General features: G+C 39.6%; 1 protein-coding gene across 1 annotated transcript in view; it reads left to right on the top strand.

Moving 5' to 3' along the window:
- abtb3b (ankyrin repeat and BTB domain containing 3b) overlaps positions 1–20,851 on the top strand; it is a 71,820-nt gene that overhangs the window by 38,130 nt on the left and 12,839 nt on the right. Inside the window, exons 2-6 of the mRNA XM_085411711.1 lie at positions 5,716–5,871; positions 14,037–14,241; positions 17,974–18,126; positions 18,375–18,540; positions 19,262–19,351. Of these exons, the coding sequence (XP_085267837.1) occupies positions 5,716–5,871; positions 14,037–14,241; positions 17,974–18,126; positions 18,375–18,540; positions 19,262–19,351 (770 nt within the window). The remainder of the gene's footprint in view (positions 1–5,715; positions 5,872–14,036; positions 14,242–17,973; positions 18,127–18,374; positions 18,541–19,261; positions 19,352–20,851) is intronic.

Genomic DNA, 20,851 nt, shown 5'->3' with positions numbered 1-20,851 from the left:
CACTGAATTGATTGTAATCTGTCTATTTGCTTCCTGATTTGTCAGTGTGTAATGGACTTGCTTCAAACAAGGTCAATGATGAGGTGTGACCTCAATCAAAAGAATCTAATCGAAGACAAGAGCGAATCGCGCTAACACCTGAAGCAGAAACACTGTAAAGGGCAAGGTGAAAAAAATGGTTGCCACGTTGTCGAAGCTTCAGAAAGCACGAGCTAATTGTGTCCCTGAAGGTGTGAGACAGTGACTCTATCAGCTTGTAGTGGCATCATTGTTGTATTTCTAACACACCCATGACCTCTGTGTGGAGGAGGGGTGTCAATAAAGGATCAATGTAATGCTGTATTCATTTTTAGATTCATTATATGAAACAGGCGCAGGATTTGTTTTCAGTGGGCTCTCTCCTTTGATCATGTGCAAACAAAAACAAACCTAAACCCACAGTTGGGACGTGTTTCCTTCGGCGGTTTACTCATACTTGTATAAGAACACATCAGGAGGCTTGTGTGCTTCCTTCGGAACAACACATCACGTAAACTCGGGAGCCTTTTCCATTCTGCATTCTGGATCATCAGCAGACTGTATCTTGAACGTGACTACAGAAGAGGAAATATTCAGTTTGGGTTTAGCTGAACACATTGTTCTACCAGCAGATCACATCCCCATGAAGTGTCTGGGATTAAGACTTTTTAATTACTGATAATTATGTGTGTGTGTCTGCTTTTGTGTGCACGCTCTTCAGCGTTGCATACAGCGTGACTTGTTATTAACTTGTTTGCAGCTCCTGTAAATGAGCATTTGTGTGAATGTATGTGTGTGTGCGTGGTTCCCTCTGCCAGTTTCCTAATTTTACCAGACATTTTGAAGGGTACATTTACTTTTTCACAGAACTCCTTCACACCCGTGTGGTGAGCACAGGTCTAAAAAATTGAAAGCTTGTGGCTACCTCAGACCATACTGTGGTTACCTGAGAACCCAAGCCAAAACCATACCTCTGGAGATTTACAGTCTACCCATGCATACCTGGTCTGTAATAAAAAAAAAATACTAGCTTTATATTTACGCCCCTTTTCTTTCTGCAGTTCAATTACTCTTGATGGCAGCCTTCAGGAGTAAGAAAGGAATTTTAACACATTTCACCGCTCTGTTTTCTGCTTTCTGTCGTGCTATGTCTCCCTCTATGATCACTTGCTCAGTATACATATGGTGGCCATCTGGCCTGGCAGAACAGTCATGGAGCCTAGCGTGGGGCAGCACTACTGTGATCCATGTACAGTAACAACATTATTAACCCTTTACAGCCAAAAAGAGTGTTTATGTCAGGCCTGTATGATTTTTTTGACTGTCTGCCCTTCTGCTTTCTTTTTCTCACTCTGCTATTTAAATAATAGGTCAGATCATCTTGTACATTTGCATTGCTTAAAGCGCTTTTTTTCTAAAACAAAGCCCCACTCTGCTTTCTCTGTACCTTATCTGCATGTAAAAAACTGAAGCCAGCGTTCCTGCAGAGCTAAAATATGTTTAGAGAAGTGCACTTCCCTGTGCGTCCCTCCAAAATAGATTTTAAATGCAGGGTAGGAGCCACATCGAGGTCAGCATTCCTGCCCCACTGCTCTAGTCAACCCTGAGAAGAGTCAGCAGATCCATACTACTACTACTACCACTGCTACTACCACTACTACTACTCCTTCCACTACTGCTAATCAAATCAACAAACATTGCAGTTTTTTTAAATTCATATACAGACTCACAGTTTAGGTAACATTTAGTGATATTTTGGGGAAATCCTTCTACCTGAAACGTTAAGAAAAGAAGACTAAAGTTTCATGCTTGTACATTTCTGTGAATTTAAAGGATTTGTGGTTTGAGCGCATCCAAGTTGTCACTGGGTGAGAAGTGCAGGTTGCCAGTCCATTTCACTGGGAAGATTAAAATGTGTTTATTATTGTATAAAGATTTATTTTAACCCAGACTATGAAAAAATATGAATTCACCAGGCAGGAGTGCAATAGTACACATCTATCCAAAAGTTAGTCTTGTAAAATCTAAAAAAAAACCCCACAAAAAAACTGTGAATTAAGAGTTTGTAACACATGTCTCATCTCAATATATTTTAGTGGCAAACATGAAATACATTGGACCGTGCAGTGGGTCTGTGCAGCTGTCTATCACTGAATATGACTAAGGTGCATTCTGTGACATCTTAATGGGAACTCCTGCACGCGTTACTTCTTCTTCGTTGACACTGTCTTGCCTGGAGGATCATCCAGCCTCATCTCTTCAGCAACACTGAATAGCTGCCATATGGCAAACGCAACCGGCCCACTTAAAGAGAGGCAGGTGCCCGATAGGATATCTCAGTATTATATAACCTAGCGTGGTTGCCAACTATTATTTCTTTATGATTATGCACAATAATAAACTTAAAACATTATGTGAGGTAATTGAAAAACCTGAGAGCATTTCCCAAGAGATTCAAAGTGTAAAGACAGAGTGACATCTGGAGGAAGATACTCACGCAAACATAGACACAGAGAGAGCAGCCGCAGTGGCTGCCTGGCATGTAAGAGCTCCATCAGTGCCTGCCTGAGGTTAGACAGTGCCTTGCATTAGGAGGCAAAGAGCCAGTGAGTCACCTTGCCTCAGTCTATACTCAGAGCAACCACCATCACTGTCAGCTGGTTCTGCTATTTCCCTGAACGAGATTAAGGAGCATGACAGTTGAACGATCAAATGTAATGTATGTTTGTTAGATTTTTTTTTTTACTTCTATGTTTATACACAAGTTAAAAAAGCCAGAATGATGGATCTCATTGCTTATTTACTTTTACAAACTAGTTGGCAACTTATCACGGAGACAAAGTCTGACAAACACTTGTTCTGCTGTGATGAATGTACTGTAAACAATACAGTCAGAGCAGCCATGATAATACCATTTCAGAGTTTTCTGCGTGACATTCACTAAAATTTTGTTTCTTTTGTTGGTGAATATCTAACAATAGATATGTGTGATAAAGCAGTAATACTGCAAGCAGTCCAGGGTGTACCGCACCTCTTGACCAACGACAGCTGGAATAGGCTCTGCCCTTGCTGCAACACTGAATTACAAATATGTTTAAGAAGACGGATGGATGGATGGATGGATGGATGGATGGATGGAAAGAATAATAGGAAGTTATGCCATAAAGGGTTATTTACGACCTGAGAAGATTTATTTATTTAGAAGTAAATGAAAGACTGTCAATGGACCAAAGCCTACTGCATCCATAAACACATATTTTTCCATCACTGTGCTATGGGGATGATATGGTGACCACTTTGGTATAATAAACAGGTTGCTGTAATATTTTGTACAAATATTGTACAGTTCCTGTTATTTTTGCTGGCTTGATGATAAATTGGCTGCATCACTTGCGGTTTATTTCAGAACTTTTGTATAACTTTACTGTGAAGACTAATTTACAGCCATCCAAAGTTGTGAATTTCAAGAAGAAAATGTAGTTGTGATATTTCTGTAATACCAGATTTATTTATTACTACAAACTATTTTTGGTGTAGTAAACCTAATACTGATGGTAAGTAGGTGTTAAGTAACTTGCCTTTAAAAAGCTGTATTCTTTTTTTTAGAGAAAAAAGATATATAAATAATATGTTATGTATGTTTATCATTATCATAACTTTTTTGACAAAAAGTATCAAATTGAATTCGTTAGCCTTTTCTATTCATCTTCACAAGATGAACAAATAAATAAATAAAATTAATAATGAAAGATTTACTGGTTTAAAATGAATTAGGCTTTTTTGAAATCATTTTATTATAATTGTTGTATGTGTAGTGCATTATTGTGCTAGATCACAACTGGATGCCTTTAGTCTGGGCACATCAAAGGAAGTAGGTCATGAGTCCTGTAGGCACACTGAATGGGCTATTTACTCTGATGTATAATTGTTTGAAAGGAAAGTAAGAGGCTGGAAGGTGCCAGGGTATCCCTCCTGCTGGTTTAAATGGTTTAAGATGGATTTCCAGCAGTTTGCACAACCGCATGTCAAAGAAGGCACATTGTGAGCAATAAAAGCAATAACAAAGGTGTTTTAAAGAAATCCCTGTAGACAGGTTCCTTATGCAGAAACAGAAAGTAAGTTTCTTTTCTTTATACTCTGTCTTGCTGGTTCATGTTGGACTCTGACTGACAATGGAAGCGAGTAAGACCACCTGACACTGGTGCAGCAGATGATGACATCTTGTCCCTCAGGCTGACAGTAGCTCTCTGGTTTTACAAAGATATAGATTAGATAGTGCCAAGACTGCTGCTCTCTAGGTTTACAGGATAAGCAACTGTGACTTATTGACTGTTTTTGCACCAGGATTTTTTTATTCCTTGTATAATGCACAGTGAACCACAATCATAAATAATGTATGATTACAGGTATTACCTCAGATGAGAGCTGAAACATCTTGAAAAAACTTAAGGAAGTTCAGTCGCTTTTTTTCCAAGCTCCTTAGCTCACCATGACCTAAATGACCGAGAACCTACAGATACTACGATTACAAGTATCTTTTTATAAACCAGCACATTTAAAGAACTTCTTTGAGTTGATTATTAAGGCTGTTTGGGGTTTTTTTTTTTATCTCTAGGTGTTAGTAGTGCTACACTTGATCTTTCTATTTGCAAATGTAAGTGAACATGTGCTCATATGTTAGAAAACATTTTTCAAAAAGTAATATTCCATGAACAGTGCATTAATTTGATGATCATTTAGATTGTCCAGTCAGTGTGTAAAAAAAAAAACTATTACAAAAACTATTTATGTCGGCCTTTTGCATGCATTTTTTCCTGCCTTGTGAAAGTAAAAAGAATCACTTCATAAGTAGCTGCCTGCTTCCTGCACAACAGAATAATGAGTGCCACATGTACATGTGCATTTAACTTGGAAGAATATTCTAATAGACATTAAAACCAAAGCTAATTTTCCATCAGTGATTAGAGGGCTAAGCAGAGAGTCGCAGCCTTTAGTCATTTCATAAGTTGACACCCTGCGAACATTGAGAAGGCTGCAGCACAAAGCTGCAGAGGAATCAGAAACTGTCAGCAGAGCGAAATGGAGAATCTGCCTCATCACTCACAGAACGAGGAAGAGCTGTGAATAATGAAACCACATTTTAAATATTACACGTTATTACCTTTGGGAGAAGTGTCTGACAGGTGTAGCTAGGAGGCAGAAATACTACATTGTATTGCTTCCATTGTTTTCACAATCAAACTCTCACTCTGGATATAAATAATTATGCGCGCAGTTTCTAATATCCTGAACCTTTGTGTTCTTTCCATTTATATGATAGGAGGAAAATGAGATATTAATGACATTTTAGAATGAATCTACCAGTTTTAATCCTTCAAGAATATGAGAAAACAACGCAGCATATTTATTGTATTTAGCAGGGACATTTCTCCAGAAACAAATAGTACTGGATATACAATTGCTAAAAAGCAGTTTTTGCACAGGGGGACTCCAAGCACAGATGACAAAGATAGAAGATACCACTGGTGAAAAAAATCAAACCTGTAAACATTAAAAATGCAGCCACAATAAAAACACAAAAACTGTGTCCGATACATAGTTTAAATGATCCCTTTTTAGAGCGTGCACGCCTGCCTGTGCTATAGCATGAGTCCCACATGTACATGTGATATTCATCTGTTTTTCTCTCGCTCTCAGGTGTGCTCAGCCTACCCGAGGGTCTAACTCTTCAAAGGGACCAGCAGCAGCAACGAGCTGGGAAGAGTGGAGAGGGAAACACCTACAGTCAGTCCGAACTGCGCTCCATTGAACAGTGCTTACTGGCCACGAGAGTGGGCAGCATCTCTGAACTGAGTGAGTCGTATATGTATGTGTGAGTGCATGCATGTGGAAAAGTGGAGGTGCAGAGGTGAGAAAACTATTATGTACCCCTCCCCTCCAGAGCCACTATGCATTTGAGCAAGGCATTTGGTTATTCGGCTCTTTCTTTGGAGCCGTTTGTGTCCCATAAAAATATTACAGGGCTTGTGATGCTTATTCAACATGCTTTTCTGTTTCTGTGCACAGAGCCATAGAAAGTTGTTTCCCAGCTTCGGTTTTGACAGTTGACTGAGATGTTTTTTAAAAATGAAAAAAAAAAACCCTCAAGTAAAAAAGTTCAGTCTCCACCAACGCCTGTGGGATAAATTTGCAAGTGAGGTCTTATCATCCGACTTTCCCAACAGTGAACATTTTTCACAGCAGACATTTTGACTTGTTACAGCATAAACCTTACTGATGACTCTGTTCTACACAAATGTCCCAGTAAGCCATGCAAATGTGACCGTGAGACAGCATACCCAAAACTCTTACTGCTTGAATTCAGCTGTTATTATTAAAATTATGTTGGAGCGAAGCAGGACAGCTGCATTTCAATATCTTGTCAAAAGACTTTGCAGAACAGTACGGCTTTTATAGCATCACATTCGTGTTCACAAGTCACAACTGCAGCTGTGATATTTATAAGTCTGCACTTTATATGTTAGCACAGTTTTGGATACCTGCTTCATATAACACGACAAGACATTGCTTGAGATGAGTACTTTAGTTCTTTTTAGAGGCCTGAACTTTAAAAATACAGTGTGTGCATCAGTCTTTAATCACTGAGGTTTGAAAGCCTGCAGAAATCTTGCAGGCGATTTTCAAAACGATTCCAAAACACAAGGGGAGAAAAAGGAAATTCTCTTATCACTTACAGGTATTGTAGAAAAATCTCCATCCTTGAGGTGATGGACATGTCAAAATTCAAGTTTTATCTTTGTGATTCCTGCTGCTTTTACTTATGACATTTTATCTAGCAACAACTTAAGGATGGAGATTCCTTCCTACAGCAGAAGTTCCCACTTCAACCCCTAAGATCCCATGGTGATCCACCGCCCCTTTGCACACTGAGGAAAGTTGCTGTTAAAGTTTCAACTTTGACTCTCCCATAGTTTTGCTGACAATAAAAATGGTGCTGGGCTCTAATGGGTTAATCATGACATGATCAAATTTATGTCATAACATCAAAACTCAAATCTGTGTAGCCAACTTTAAAAAAAAAAAATCAAAAGTCATGAAGGGAATTTAAAAGCAAACAAACAAAAAAATTGGCAGGCCCAAGACGTGATATTTATATTAGTAGACGTTTAACCATATTATCCTTCTTTGATTCAATTATCATGTGTAGATCCAACACTTCATACAAACAGTACTGTGCAAAAGGCTTAAGCTGGTCCTCATTTCTTTATATTTTACTTACAAGGAGCCAGGCTTTACTGTAATTTTTTAAAGCAGTCTTGAGCAATAGTTCTCCAGGATCAAAGTTTTTTTTCTTTGGAGAAAATGAATTGTATCTTTAGGCACTTTTTACTTGCTGTCTGTTGCAAAAAAAAAAAACCCCTCAAACATCATATGCCAATGGTAACACAGGTTTAAAACAGTACTTTTGCACAAAGAGCTATTAGCCAAAACTATAAGCCAAACAGAAGTGTCAGGCCTAAAAACAGATGAACGGTATCTGAAAGGCATGCCATTGACAAAAAAATAAGAAATCCAGCAAAGACCTGACTCTGTACCTGCAGGATGCATCTGATCATTTCAGTTGATTCTTCTACTGTTCACTGAAGCCTCATCAGAAATGGTCTGAGTAGAAGGGTAGCTGCCAGGAAGCCATTCTTAAGGAAGGGAAACAGGGAGGAAAGGCTGAGGTATGCCAAACTGGACTGAAAATAGGTGGTAACAGGTCTAATTAAGTGATGAATCCAAATTTGCCATTTTTGGTTTAAAGCATTGTTGGTATGGAAGGTGTCAGGAGAGAGGTACAACAGTGAGTGTCTACAGCCATCTGTAAAACACGGTGTTTCTGTCATGGTTTAGGTTGCATTGCAACCAGTAAAGTTTTCAATCTTGTCTAAACTGATGCATTTAAAAAATACCATAAGATTTTGATCCACCATGCAATACTATACGGAAAGCATCTGATTGGCAGCAACCTTATTTCTCAGCATGGCAATGATCCCAGACATAGTACCAATGCATTAAAAACATGCCTGGATAGAAAAACACACTGTAACACTAGTGAAGCAGCGTGGGATCATCTTGAGAATGGAACAAAAAGTAGCCAACGTTCTATGAAGAGCTTTCAATGTCCTTTAAGAATCCTGGAGAAACATTCCTGAAGACTGCCTAAAGAAAAGACAAGAAGGCTTGCCTGAGAGAGTTCAGACTGTTAAGGAATAACAGTTTTCAAGTTGTTAGAATTGCACAAACTGCATTATATGTGTATTTCCATGTATGTTTGCACACTTTTCAATAATCACTGCGCCAACTTCCCTACTTGCACAAAGAAATGAAAGAAATTTACACACTACTGTATCTTACTCTTATTCTTTTTAGTGAAGGTGTTCAGCTCTGGAAAATCTTCACATTCCAGCTAGATGACATTATCATCTAATGTGATAATCTGATGTTTGATAGAGCAGGAATATTGTCCCGCTCTATCAGTAAATCACTATATTATAATCTGACCGCAAGTGTGCTTATTTAAATAAATGTGTGGGAGTTACACTGTCAATGGGAGCAATCCTAATGAACCACAGCCATTCATTAAAATAAATGATTTTAGCTTATAAGTTTGACAAGTCCTCCAAAAGTTAATTGAATGCATGTCCACTTACAATGTACTCATTATTTAAAGAATAATGGGCGTCATAATGCTGTCTGCGTACGCTTATACAACATGAAGTCATTTACATAAGCCTTAGTTGTCAGTTTTCTCTCATTGTAATAGGTTTTCAGCATTACATACTGGTTGTATTTGACATTTTTGTCTTTGCTCACAAAAATTGGACAATATGCTATAGAACTCAAACAAGGTCCAATATAAAGCTTTCATAACAGTTTCTACTTTGGGTTCTGTTTTAAGGGGAAACTTTACAACAAATGATAATGGCGCTTGAAGACATCTGCAAGCTGTGCTGCGAACCACTGAATACACAGCGGCACATATTCCCATTTGATTTGATCAGATATAATCACAGAATCGGGATGTTCCTTTTCAAGTGCTGAACAGTTGCGTCTTTAGTTGCAGCTCTGCAAGAAAGAAAGGACAGCAGTGTCAAGAAGAATAATGGTGCATACGCTGAAAAAAGCACAGATTGTGTCCTAATGTGCATGACAAAAAATTTAAAAATAAATCAATCCCCAAGCCAAATAATGTGGGAAGGGTCTGTTTCTGTTGCTATAGCATCAGCGTACTAAGAAAAGACTCAAAGTATTTTCTGTATATCCAGCGTAAATATTTATCATCACAATAAAAACTGAGACAGTTCTCTTCACTGCATGCTGTTCCGACTGCAGGGCAGCTTCAGTGATGAGCCACATCGCAGGGCCTCTGTCCGTGTTGTATTGATGAGGTCAAGCAAGGACTTGTACTGTTATGTTGACACTGCAAACACACTGTGAGACAACAGAGCCGCTCATGTCTAATAGGACAGCTTAGTCCAGTGGTAATGTTATCAGCTCTGGAGAGCAATTCTGTAAATAACTAGAGGATTTGCAGCCAGTCGCTCAGCTCAAGCTGAAACAAAATGAATAACTGTGAAAAGCAGCAGTGATTGCACTGTCAGGCTGTCACAAAGTCAATTTTTTTGAAAGAGACTAAGATATGAATGAAGGAGTAAAAGATTAAAAGGTTAGGGGGAAAGAACAGTAAGAGTTTCTGAAACCAGTTTCCTGGAATAAACCAACCTTGGCTCTTCCAGCACAGTAAAAATATGAATCCTGCAGTGTGAGTTTTTCACACTGGCATTTAGACTCAATTTAAGAGGTTTCTCGCTGATTTACCTCTTTGTATTTCCTCATCTCTTCTAGCAAAAGGCCATATTAGCATATCTGAAATGATGGCTCCACAAATGCTGCAGTTATTAGGACTATGGGTGTGTCATGATCACTCAGTCATGCTGTCCTACTTCAGATATTTTCCACATATTGCTGTGTGTGTTGCTAAATCTGAACTAGTCTTTTCACAGAAGTGGCAATGGATGAAGGATACGTGTCCGTGGAAACTCTTTACTCTTTACACCACAAAGAGCAGACGTATGTTTTCTGTGCAAACTGCTTAAACATAAATTTGAAAGAATTAGTTTAATATACTGGGAAATATACAAGAGTTACGTGAGCCAAGCTTGTCCGTGGTATTTAAGCTAGATTAAGGTAACAGTGTGCTGTCGGTTGCTTCAAAGACTATTTTTTCTCTTTGAATTTTACTATATGAAACATTACACTTCCTTCCATAAATCAGTTTTAATAATAAACTGAATCAATCCTAAAGCCTCAAGGTTGTCAAATTCTCCCTAAGTGAGTTCCCCATTTTTTTAAGAAGTCAGCCTGAATCTCTCCATCTTTTCTGTCTTTTTGCTGAATGCCATTAATTTGGAAATAATGAGACTGACAGCCAGACCAATTAACAAACTGTTGGAGTTGTTTCCAGAATGCTAACTAATATGATGCTGTGTAGAAAAGAGTTATCCAATCAGTATTTGAGCAAATACTTTGCCTTATTAGACCACATAGTGCAAAATGCAAACATGTGAAATTTCTCCAGCACCAAGCTGTTTTATTTTAATTTATTTTGTAACTTGTGTAAAGGTCAAGCTGTCTTACAGTTTTCCAAAATTCATTAACTCAAGTAATTTCAATAGTATCCTTCAGTGGTGTTTAAAAATGACTATATATAAACCATACCATCAATTTTATATATACTAAACACAATTTAGAAACAGAGAAACAAGAGTGAAGCAGTCACAGATTACCTCTATTCTGTCTCTAGTTTTATATGTCACTAAAATAATAATGCCTGTATTATCCATTCATGTTTCAAAGCTAGCCTTAATTTCCTTTGTCGGTACTCAGTCCTTTATTATTAGTTAATGTCGCTGATTAAAAAAACATGCTTCAAATGTCATTATTCATTATTATTATTAGACTTTTGTCTCATCTCTTTCTGTATGTCTTTACTCTAAGTCGAGCGTGATTGTTTTTCTATTCTCCACCAAGAACTTACAGCAGGTTCTGCTAATCAGCCACTGATGTTTAAAGATCATTTTGTTCCTGTAGCTGTGAAAATGTCTTGATTTTCTCATTTATCTCCTCTGGGGTTGTGTTTTTTTTGGGGGGGGGGTTTGCCACATTCCAAATAAAACAGCAAGTTAATTATTTTTTTGTGGTTTTCTTTGCACAAAGTGTTAAAAGTGTTTTGCTCTGTGGTCAGCTCAACCCTTGGAATTATGTCTTTACGGCCTCGATGCTAAATGATATCAAATGAGGTTAATAAGTGTCTGTGTGATGGTTCAGCTCTTGTTCACCATTTCTCTCAAAGCTATTCTATATCTACAACTATGTATGTCAAACCTCTGCATATATATTTCCTTCTTTACTAAAAATTCTCAAGTCCTCTAACAGCAAGAAATGTTACTTTCGGATTTTGTCCAAACTAACCTGACTAGATTGAAAGATGGCAGAGTTCGGACTCACACAGATTACTGCAGGGACACTGTGTGCTGTGATGGCCCCTCAAAAGTAAAGCAGAGGTAGTTAAAGAGTAGAAGTTCCACTCACGACTACACTAACAGACAGTTTGTGCCCTCCATGCTATCCGCTATGGGTGGCAGAGAGTGCCTGAGAGTTCTGGATGTTGTGAAATGGACAAAACTAATAGCAAAAGAATAGCTTAGCATCTTGTTGAGGCAAGATGGCCACAGGCGGCTGTTATAATCACGACGTAGTGGCAAATAACTGAAGCACAGAACGTGTGATGATGGCAGCAGCTGCACAGCGAGAATTTCTACATTTAGTCTGTTCCTTCCCATTCCATGCAAGGCCACCTGGGTTGGCTGGAAGACTGTTTACTTAGCCTAGCAGGGCGAAGGACACTGTCTCAGCTGAACTCTGGACACGCACACACATAGGGTCACAGGGTAAGATGGCGCCGCCATTGCGTGCAATAGGTCGGCAGCCTTATGAAATTTCCCCTCATGGGACTAATAAAGGTATATCAATTCAGTTCAATTCAATACATTTATCTCGCTCACTGTTGAACATTACACTGCCTTCAGATTCTGCAGTAATGAGCAGGGTGCTTGTTATGTGGGTCCTGCATTGCTGTTTACTGACCTTAAGCCAGCTCTCATAAAACCCCTTCTAATTTAAACCAGTGCCATTATACTCTGTAAACTGGTCGATTTGTGTGATTTTGCTATTCGAGGATGGTTATAAAGCTCTGAAAACATGGAGAGCATGACCCCACTGCTAAAAGGTAATTACTGAGAACCTGAGAAGCAGGATCTGCTGTGTGTGTCCTCCACCTCTCCTCTTCTTGTTGGTATAAAGAATTAATCACCAAGGATGAGGTATTGATTAAAAGCTTGGATCTTGTAATTAAAAGTCTATTGACATTTTAGCTTATTAAACTGTCGCACTTCTGAATGACCTTCCAAAGAGAAATCTTACCACTTTGTGCTGCACCTACACCTGCTACAGTGATCTCACGTGAAGCTGCACTACTGTTGGACTTTTTCAGCTTTGAAATAATCTACATTCTTAACCTCGTGAGCCTTCTCAGCCAGGAAAGGAAATGTCACAGAGCAGCATAAATAAGACATGAAAACTGCCTGCTGCTGACCACCTTGGCTCCCTTACTGAACTTCAAAGGGAACTGTTACCAGCTTATCTGTATTCCCATTGGTACAATTAAGAGAAAGAAGGAGTAACAGAGAGTAACTGGAACAGCAAAGCTTAAGCTAAAAGTCTACAAGAGGTGGTCATTCCTGGCATAATTTTCCCTGCTCATTGAATCACAACATGATTTCTCTATCAGTGCAGCGCCACTGTTCCCAAAGGACAGTTGATTGTTTTATTGCATGAATGCTCCTCCCTCATTCAGGCATCCTTTTCACACTTGCCTCTCACATTGTCAAGGCTAAATGGAGTCTTGGCAAGCGCCAAATAGCGCAATTTTGATGCTAAACAAACCCTTTTGTGTATGAGAATGGCTGTTTGTTCCCTCTCTGTATCGAATAGTCACACATACAATATATTCCATTGGAAACAGGGAACCAAGTGTCATCATGCTCTATTGCTTTTGTGCCTTCAACATTATCAAACTGGCCAGGACAATATGTCACAGTGTGTCTTTCTTTCCTTCTTTTTTTTAAGAGCGACCCTGCTTCACAATTTCATCACATTTTCTCATCACGCGGTGGGTCTAGACAGGAAGGGAGAAGCGACGGTAACCTGACAGCATTCAGCAAAATGGGATTTGAGTCCAGCTGTAATAAAACAGGGTTGTTTTTCAAGTAAGCATTCAATAACTAACCAACCACAGTCACATGAAAGAATTGGGCTGTCTGTTAAAGAAACTTCTAGGCCAGCTCTTGATTTCTGATTAACTGAATTTGCTCTACAAAAAGGCCATCTGTCTGGTCCCCACGGCATAAAAAGCTGGCTTGAACATACTTTTCCAAGAACTATTTACTTTTTTTCTAAACCAGCTAGGAGAACGTTCAGATTTTTATTAGCAAAACCCTCTCGAGTTTGGAGTTTTGAAGCCCAACTGGATGACCTTAAAGTACTGACAAATTATGCAGGGGAAATAGCTTGGAGTAGCTATGTTTATCCATAAATATTCATTCTTCATCCATTGCAGTCCTGGGCATGCTTTTTCTCTCGCTCTCCTCCTGTGAGCTGCACAGAAAGAACTGGGATGAACCCTGTCTTTTTCCTGATTGTGGTGCATGGAAACTCTCGATTTCCCCTGACAGAGTGAGCTCCAAGGGGGCTGGGAGGAATAAAGATAATTCCCAGATGTCTTTTTAAAGGCCATGTGCTTAAAATATTTCGGTCTCATCTCTCTCATCTACTGAGTGAACCCGTGAATTCGTTTCTTACTGTCTGTGTTCCTTTTGTGTTTTCCTGTTTGTATTGTCTGTGTATGTGTGTAGGTGACTTGGTGTCACGGGCTATGCACCACCTACAGCCACTGTATATGAAGAACCACAGCAATGGGACACCAATGCACCAGAAAAGTGGCGTGATACTCTGGGCGCCGGAAGCTATCTACACGCTGTGCTACTTCATGCACTGCCCTCAGATGGAGTGGGAAAACCCCAACGTTGAACCCTCCAAGGTTACCTTACAAACCGAGAGGTTAGAAGCAAACACGCAAAATAAAGGAAATGCACGTCCACATTTCTCATCAGCAACACTCAGCAGTAAAAGAAAAAAGTCAGAGTAACAGAGCGTCACTGCATCTGGCGGCTCACGGAGCCAGTGAACCACAACAGTTAGTCTGCTTTTCTTATTCGCACTTGTTTTCCTATATTTTTTAAAAAGAAAAGAAACGTCTAAACATGTCTTTAAAGCGTCAAAACACACAAAGCCTTTACCTACGGGAAGGTTTACAAGCTGTTTACTAGATTTGTACCTCAAGAATTAGCAGACAGCATAGATTTTATAGAACAAGAGGGTTATAACTGAACTGATTTCACCTTTTGGTTTGTGGGCTACCATTTTAAAGTCATATTGTTTGTATGATAACTGGCAAGAAAAGAAACCAGCACCACACAGATGGTTGAGAGCTCCTGCCAGACTACAGAGCACCAGAAATGCTGAGTTCCCCCACCTGTCACCCAAAGCATCACAATATTGGTAAATTATAGGAAATTCCTCCACTTCATTGAGTCATGAAAGGGAAACTTTCTTCTGCTTTTGTTCATTTCTGTCCGTGGCTGTTTAAGGGACTGCAGTTTTTTACACTTGACATTAGATTTATTTTTGAGCCCTGCGATCGACGCTTTATCAAGATGAAAACTGAGTGAATGTTTATCTTACCTTCATCAGAAGGACATATACAAAATTCTCCTCGATACCTGTAAAGGTTGTCAGCTTAATTTGAAAATCTATGTGCTATAACAAACTATGGAACTGAGATTCAGTTTCAGTCATCCTGCATCAAGACCTGAAAAGCAAGTCAGGTGAGCAGCACAATGTTAAGCCTTTATTTGTCTACCAAAAAATAAAGCACTACATTATGGAGGTAAAACAGGAAACAGGAAAGCACATAAATATTGCAATTTATTAGTTTAGTAGTAATAATAAAGGCACACCACAAGTCACTGGGACAAAAAGTGGAAACTGCCTTTGGTTAGACACAATCAAAGCTTCTGCATGTCTCTTCCTCCTCCTCCTCACCTTATAACACAGTCCAGTGGTGATGCTGCTTCTGCAGAGATCATTCTGCTGCAACTGTACACCTCTGCTGACTGTTTTTTTTTTTCTTTATTATTGTATTTCTGGCTCTCTGTGCTAAGCCGTGAAATGGCAGACCAGATGTTTTCCTCTGGAAGGAAAGTACAGTGAATTGTCAACGTCTTGGCTACTTGAGCGAGCCCTCTGGGTGACCTGAGTCGTGGAAGGAAGGGGCAGTTGGAGCAGCCGTGAACAGACTTGCATTGAGAATTACCACCACTGCCCTATTGGGAATTTATATTCAGGAAGCTGTGGGACTCTGACGGTGACACATGTGGCATGAAAATTAGGCAGTGTTTCCATAGTGTTTGGATACATGTTCCCACAGTGTTCACTTTCTTTGCCACTTCTACTCATGAAACATTTATTCGCTGTATGTTCAGTATTTCCTCTGCTTTGGTAGAAACCTCTGTGGAATACAGAGCTGACAGTTGAGCCTGAGCAGTCCAGACTTTCATCACCTGTCGTGGAGCAATTTATCAGTTAATGTGTGTCCCAGATATCCAACTTATGTCTGCTTTAGCTCCACCGTTTGTAACCAACATCATATTTAGCGCATGTTATTATATATTTTTTTAGGCCATTTTAAATCCAATTCTGGACCCAACATTAAGGAAATCCCTCTGATTTCAACTGTTTCCTTGCAGAATGTCTGCACTTTTAAAGAGCACTGCATGGAAACAGGGCGACCTTGAACTGCTTGTGAACCAAAGTTTCCATTGGGCTTGAGAAGGAATGCATTGGCATTATACGTTTCCTGACTCTTGATTAGGTGTTGTGCAGAGCTTTAATGAAGTCTGCAGAAGTAATAATGTCACGTGGCTGTAGGTCAGGCTCCTTTGAAGTGAGTAAAACACAAACACAAGGGTTTGCATTTCTTAGCATATCAAACTAATATTGAGTGACCCTCCTGTCAGCTTAAAGTAGCAGAGATGAGAGAGTTGTGCAATCAGCGTGTGTCAAGGGCAGCCCAGCCATTAAGACATCCTTTGTAAAGCGACATACTGATTAATAAATCCGCAAAGAGCACACAAACACAAACACATAACCAGCTTCTGGATTTGGCAACAGTCAAATAATCTGTCTGAGTTTTTTTAAAGAAACTAAACAAATTGCTACTACTGTCGTCCAAATGCTGTTATAAAATTAAAATGATACATGGTTTAAAAAGTAAATATCAGTTTGTTTAAAAACATTTTTGTTTGCATTCCAATAGCGTGTGTCAGACTTTTGTCCTATTATATTACATAATAAGGTCTTGAAAAGTCATTGTTCTTCTGTAGTTATAAAGCACATGGGTGTGTCATTATGTTTTGCATTACCAACTCACTTAAGATTGCTTTTGTATCAGTCAGTCACAAAGGTGAACACACATATTGTATATGTATTTCCATTCATATGGATTCCATATGGCTGTTGTAAACACTGATGCAGGATGAGTGGAGGAGAGAAGGCCAGAGGTAGAGGTTTTGAATTCTTCTATTTTACATAATTAAAACCAGAACACGGCTTCAGGGATTAACGATGGGCATCTCTTGTTATTACTGACATTTTATACGCTGAGCAATCAGGCTGTTATAGATGAAAATGATTGCCACATGTATTGATAATAAAAAAAAAGTTACAGGCTTTGGGTGATGGTGGAATAATAATACGACCTCGCCTGAGGTTTTCTCTGTGCTGTTTACTGATTACATGCAAAGAGGACAACTTTAATAAAGGTGAGCTCAATATAAACTGAAGCATTTGTGGTCCTGGCGCTGGGTTTTGATTCTCTTTTCTCAGCTGTGGTCAACATGGAGCATGAAGGAGCTAGACTCATTTGAAATGAATCTAATTACATAAGCCCAGATGATATGTAGTAAACATAGCTTGTTTGAGAGCCCATGGGGGGTTTGCCTGGTTGGTAATGCAACCTAGATTGTTTGCTCTGTGCAAATACAGCTTTAAACGCCTGTGTGCTCTCTCAGTCTTCTCTGTCAGAGAACAGGATGTATGATGTATAATGGTTGTTACCTGCTGCCGTCTGAACGCCGCAGTACTGTACATTTCCAAGGAAGCAAACACACGATCAGTTTACCTTAACTGATAATGATCTTTTATAATTACTGAAATACGTTACACGGAGCATTATAGGAAAACATGAGGAGGAACTGCAGTACTTGATCTTGTGAAGTGAAAATGATGACACATGTAATTCCTGGCAGCATTATGACATCACGATTCTTTTAAAGGCATATAAGTCTTATAATGCATCATCCCCAATTTGCAGTGCATTGTGTTGGTTTATATGGTGCATTGTGGCATATGGGTTTATGTTCTATTAAACAATAAGCAACAGCGGGGCAGTATTTTATGGTATTATGACAGACTTTAGATCATTAAACAAGAGCAGAGCAGATTAAAATGATCATTTTCTTTCAGTTATATGGTCTACAACCTCTCTACATCTAAACACCTCTTTTATGTTCTGATTTAGGGTCTTCAAAGTGAGTTAATCTTTTTCTCAATAATTAACAGTGGCAACAAAATAACATGCAAATTCCGTTTTAGTGAAATGCCTGCGCACACCAAGTGCGACTTCACTGTGTTTATGGTGGCAACTACGTGTGCTTCTACCTCCCTCTATAGGCCATTTCTGATCTTGCCGCCTCTGATGGAGTGGGTGCGTGTAGCTGTGGTTCACACCGAGCACAGACGCAGCTTCACTGTGGACAGCGATGATGTGCGGCAGGCTGCCAGGCTGCTGCTGCCTGGAGTGGACTGTGAGCCCCGCCAGCTTCGGTAGGCCCGGGAGTGAGTGGGCTTGCGCTTGAGCTGCAGAACATGTGTGCAGGCAACTTCTTTATCTGAACCCACAAAAAGCATACACGCATACATGTCAATTATGCATGCAGGGAAAGATGTGCGTGTTTCACGTCCTCCCTGTAGTGTCAAGAAATAAAGCCTGCAAGGTGTTTAGGGAAAACACTGCACGTAGCAAACAGTAATACTTGTCAGCTTGCACTCACTTTGTGTGCTATGCTTTTCAGAACGGATGACTGCTTCTGTGCCTCAAGGAAACTGGATGCTGCCTCTTCTGAGGCAAAGTTCCTGCAGGATTTGGGCTTCCGCATGCTCAGCTGTGGACGCACAGACCTGGTAAAGCAGGCTGTCAACCTGCTAGGGCCGGATGGTATCAACAGCATGAGTGAGCAGGTTAGAAACACAGTCAGCATATTTAATAATGCATATACCGGCACATTTGTTCTCATGAACACATGAACACACACACACAGCCTGTGGAAGTGTTTATTTTGTTTGTTTTGTAAACTGAGGTTCCTCCGCTTCTGAGCACAGTGCTGACTCTTGAGCTAAAAGGCAGTTATGCATATTAAATCTTATTTTGACATATATTTTCCTGCATTAGAGCTCTGCACTATATCATGACTTCCACCTCAAGTACAATAAATCATCAGGGGAATACTGCAAGTGTAGCTCCTGATTTTCCTTGGGAAAATCAACATTCAGTTCAGGGCTGAGCTTAGCAGAAGCTTTCACATACAGAGCGCTGTACTGCATGTGTCCGTCAGACAGCCTCAGGTAGTGTCCCAGATGGCCCAGAGGAGATCTTAATTCATGTGGTATCCTTTAAAATGTTCATCAGAAGCAGAATATCGCTGCCATCGAACTCTACCCTGAATTTGAGCTGTCGAGAAGACAAGCAGACCAAGCATTAAGCCTTGTTCTGTAGCTAAAAACAAATGGTATAACTCAAGTTCACATTACTCAGTGGGGGGATAAGAAATTCCCTGAGAAAAGTGCTTGAAAATGGTGTCCTGAAGCGAATTTTTAGGATTTGGTTATGCCATTGAGTGTTTCAAGAAAATGAAAGATTAAATCGCAGCTGCTTTCGTTCTCTGTGCATCTACTTGTGTAGGGTATGACCCCGCTGATGTACGCTTGTGTCCGTGGAGACGAAGCCATGGTGCAGATGCTGCTGGATGCAGGAGCAGATATTAACAGCGAGGTCAGTGGTTAAAAAGAAAGAAAGAAAACGTTTATGTCTGCTGTTCTGCTTTTGGCATTGAGCAGAAGTCAGCAGAACTGAACCAGGCTGCTTTGATTAGAGAAATATCGTTTACCTTTTTTGTATTATAAGATTGAGCTGCTGAGTATAACTGAAGTCTCTTTGTCAGACATTAGCACTCTTTATGCCCATTTTATATGTAGACAATTTAAATTAATAGTACTGAAATAACGGTACACATTAATGTAACAAATGTATTTGTATTCTTATTTTTCCTTTAAATTGGAGAAAACCAAACATGTCATCCGTCATTTCCTCTCGTTTTCTCCCATGTGTCGTGCAGCTAAATGTACAAGAGGTGAAGATCATGAGGCACTCACTGCTGTGCTCTTATACGCTGAAATCTATTTGCATTTCAGCAGTTAGAGTGTGAAACGTGACACAGAGGTTTCCTGCTGACTCATTCTTTTCTATGTCCGGGAAAAAATAGAGATCAGCTGACTTAAAGCAAGCAGGATTCCTCACAGAGTCTGCAGAGAATCGTGACGGCATCCTTTGACTCTGCGCAGACATGAGCGAGGTCATTCGGTTGAGGTCTCATGATCCTGATCTCCGTTAGTCACTTCAGCAACAACATGTCCCATCAGCTATTGTGTCAGAGTTGATTTGCAGCCCACTGCATTCATGACAGCTGGCCAAAGCACAAAGCACTGTCAACGACTAAAACCTAAAGACCCACTTTAATATTCATTTCAGGCATGTGTATTTCCATTTTTAGAAATGTATTATGTATGAATTTTGTTTCAAAATGTATCGTGTACTTTCATTGCATGAATCGGGTACCAATGATAAATAGGAAATGACATCAGAAAAAAAAAAGACCCTGCGGACTAATACTACAGGTTCCAGTAGTGGGAAAAGTTTAAGTGAACTAATAATTTTCCGATCCAAAATGATCCATAATTACTTACTAATTATGGAATATTGAATAAGCCAAAATAGCAAATGGGAACTTTGGGATGATCGCCCCAAACTCAGAGGATGGTGTTCTCGAGGGACATGTAGAAGATAAGGGTTATGTCCCCAAAGTGCTGACAGGTGGACTCATGTAAGGATGAAGGACCTGTCATACTTAAGGGGAATTTCCATAATGCTTGCCTATATAATCTACATTGACTTCAGTGTTGGTTCAAGTGCTATTACCTTGTGCTCTTGACACTTATTATGTAAGATTGCTCCAACAGAGAATCTCTTCTCAGTCTGACATAGACTGTAGCTCTTGCAGAGGAAAACCTTGGCCAGCTTACACAATATACAGTAACTACATTAAGTAATAAAAAATACTATTATTGTTTCATTGCACTTCACATGCCCCCCTCATGTGTATTTCGCCTGTATACTCTTCTGTATTCAGCTGGTACCTGATTCATACAACAACATGACACTATTAAGTACCAATTCATAAAATCTAATGGACATCCCAGCCTCGTTTTCTCCCAG

Source organism: Rhamphochromis longiceps, linkage group LG7 (genome assembly GCF_057381845.1).
Source record: "Rhamphochromis longiceps isolate RC_006_pf linkage group LG7, R_longiceps_female_GT1.1, whole genome shotgun sequence".
NCBI lineage: Eukaryota > Metazoa > Chordata > Actinopteri > Cichliformes > Cichlidae > Rhamphochromis > Rhamphochromis longiceps.
This window is presented reverse-complemented; position numbering and strand designations above follow the sequence as displayed.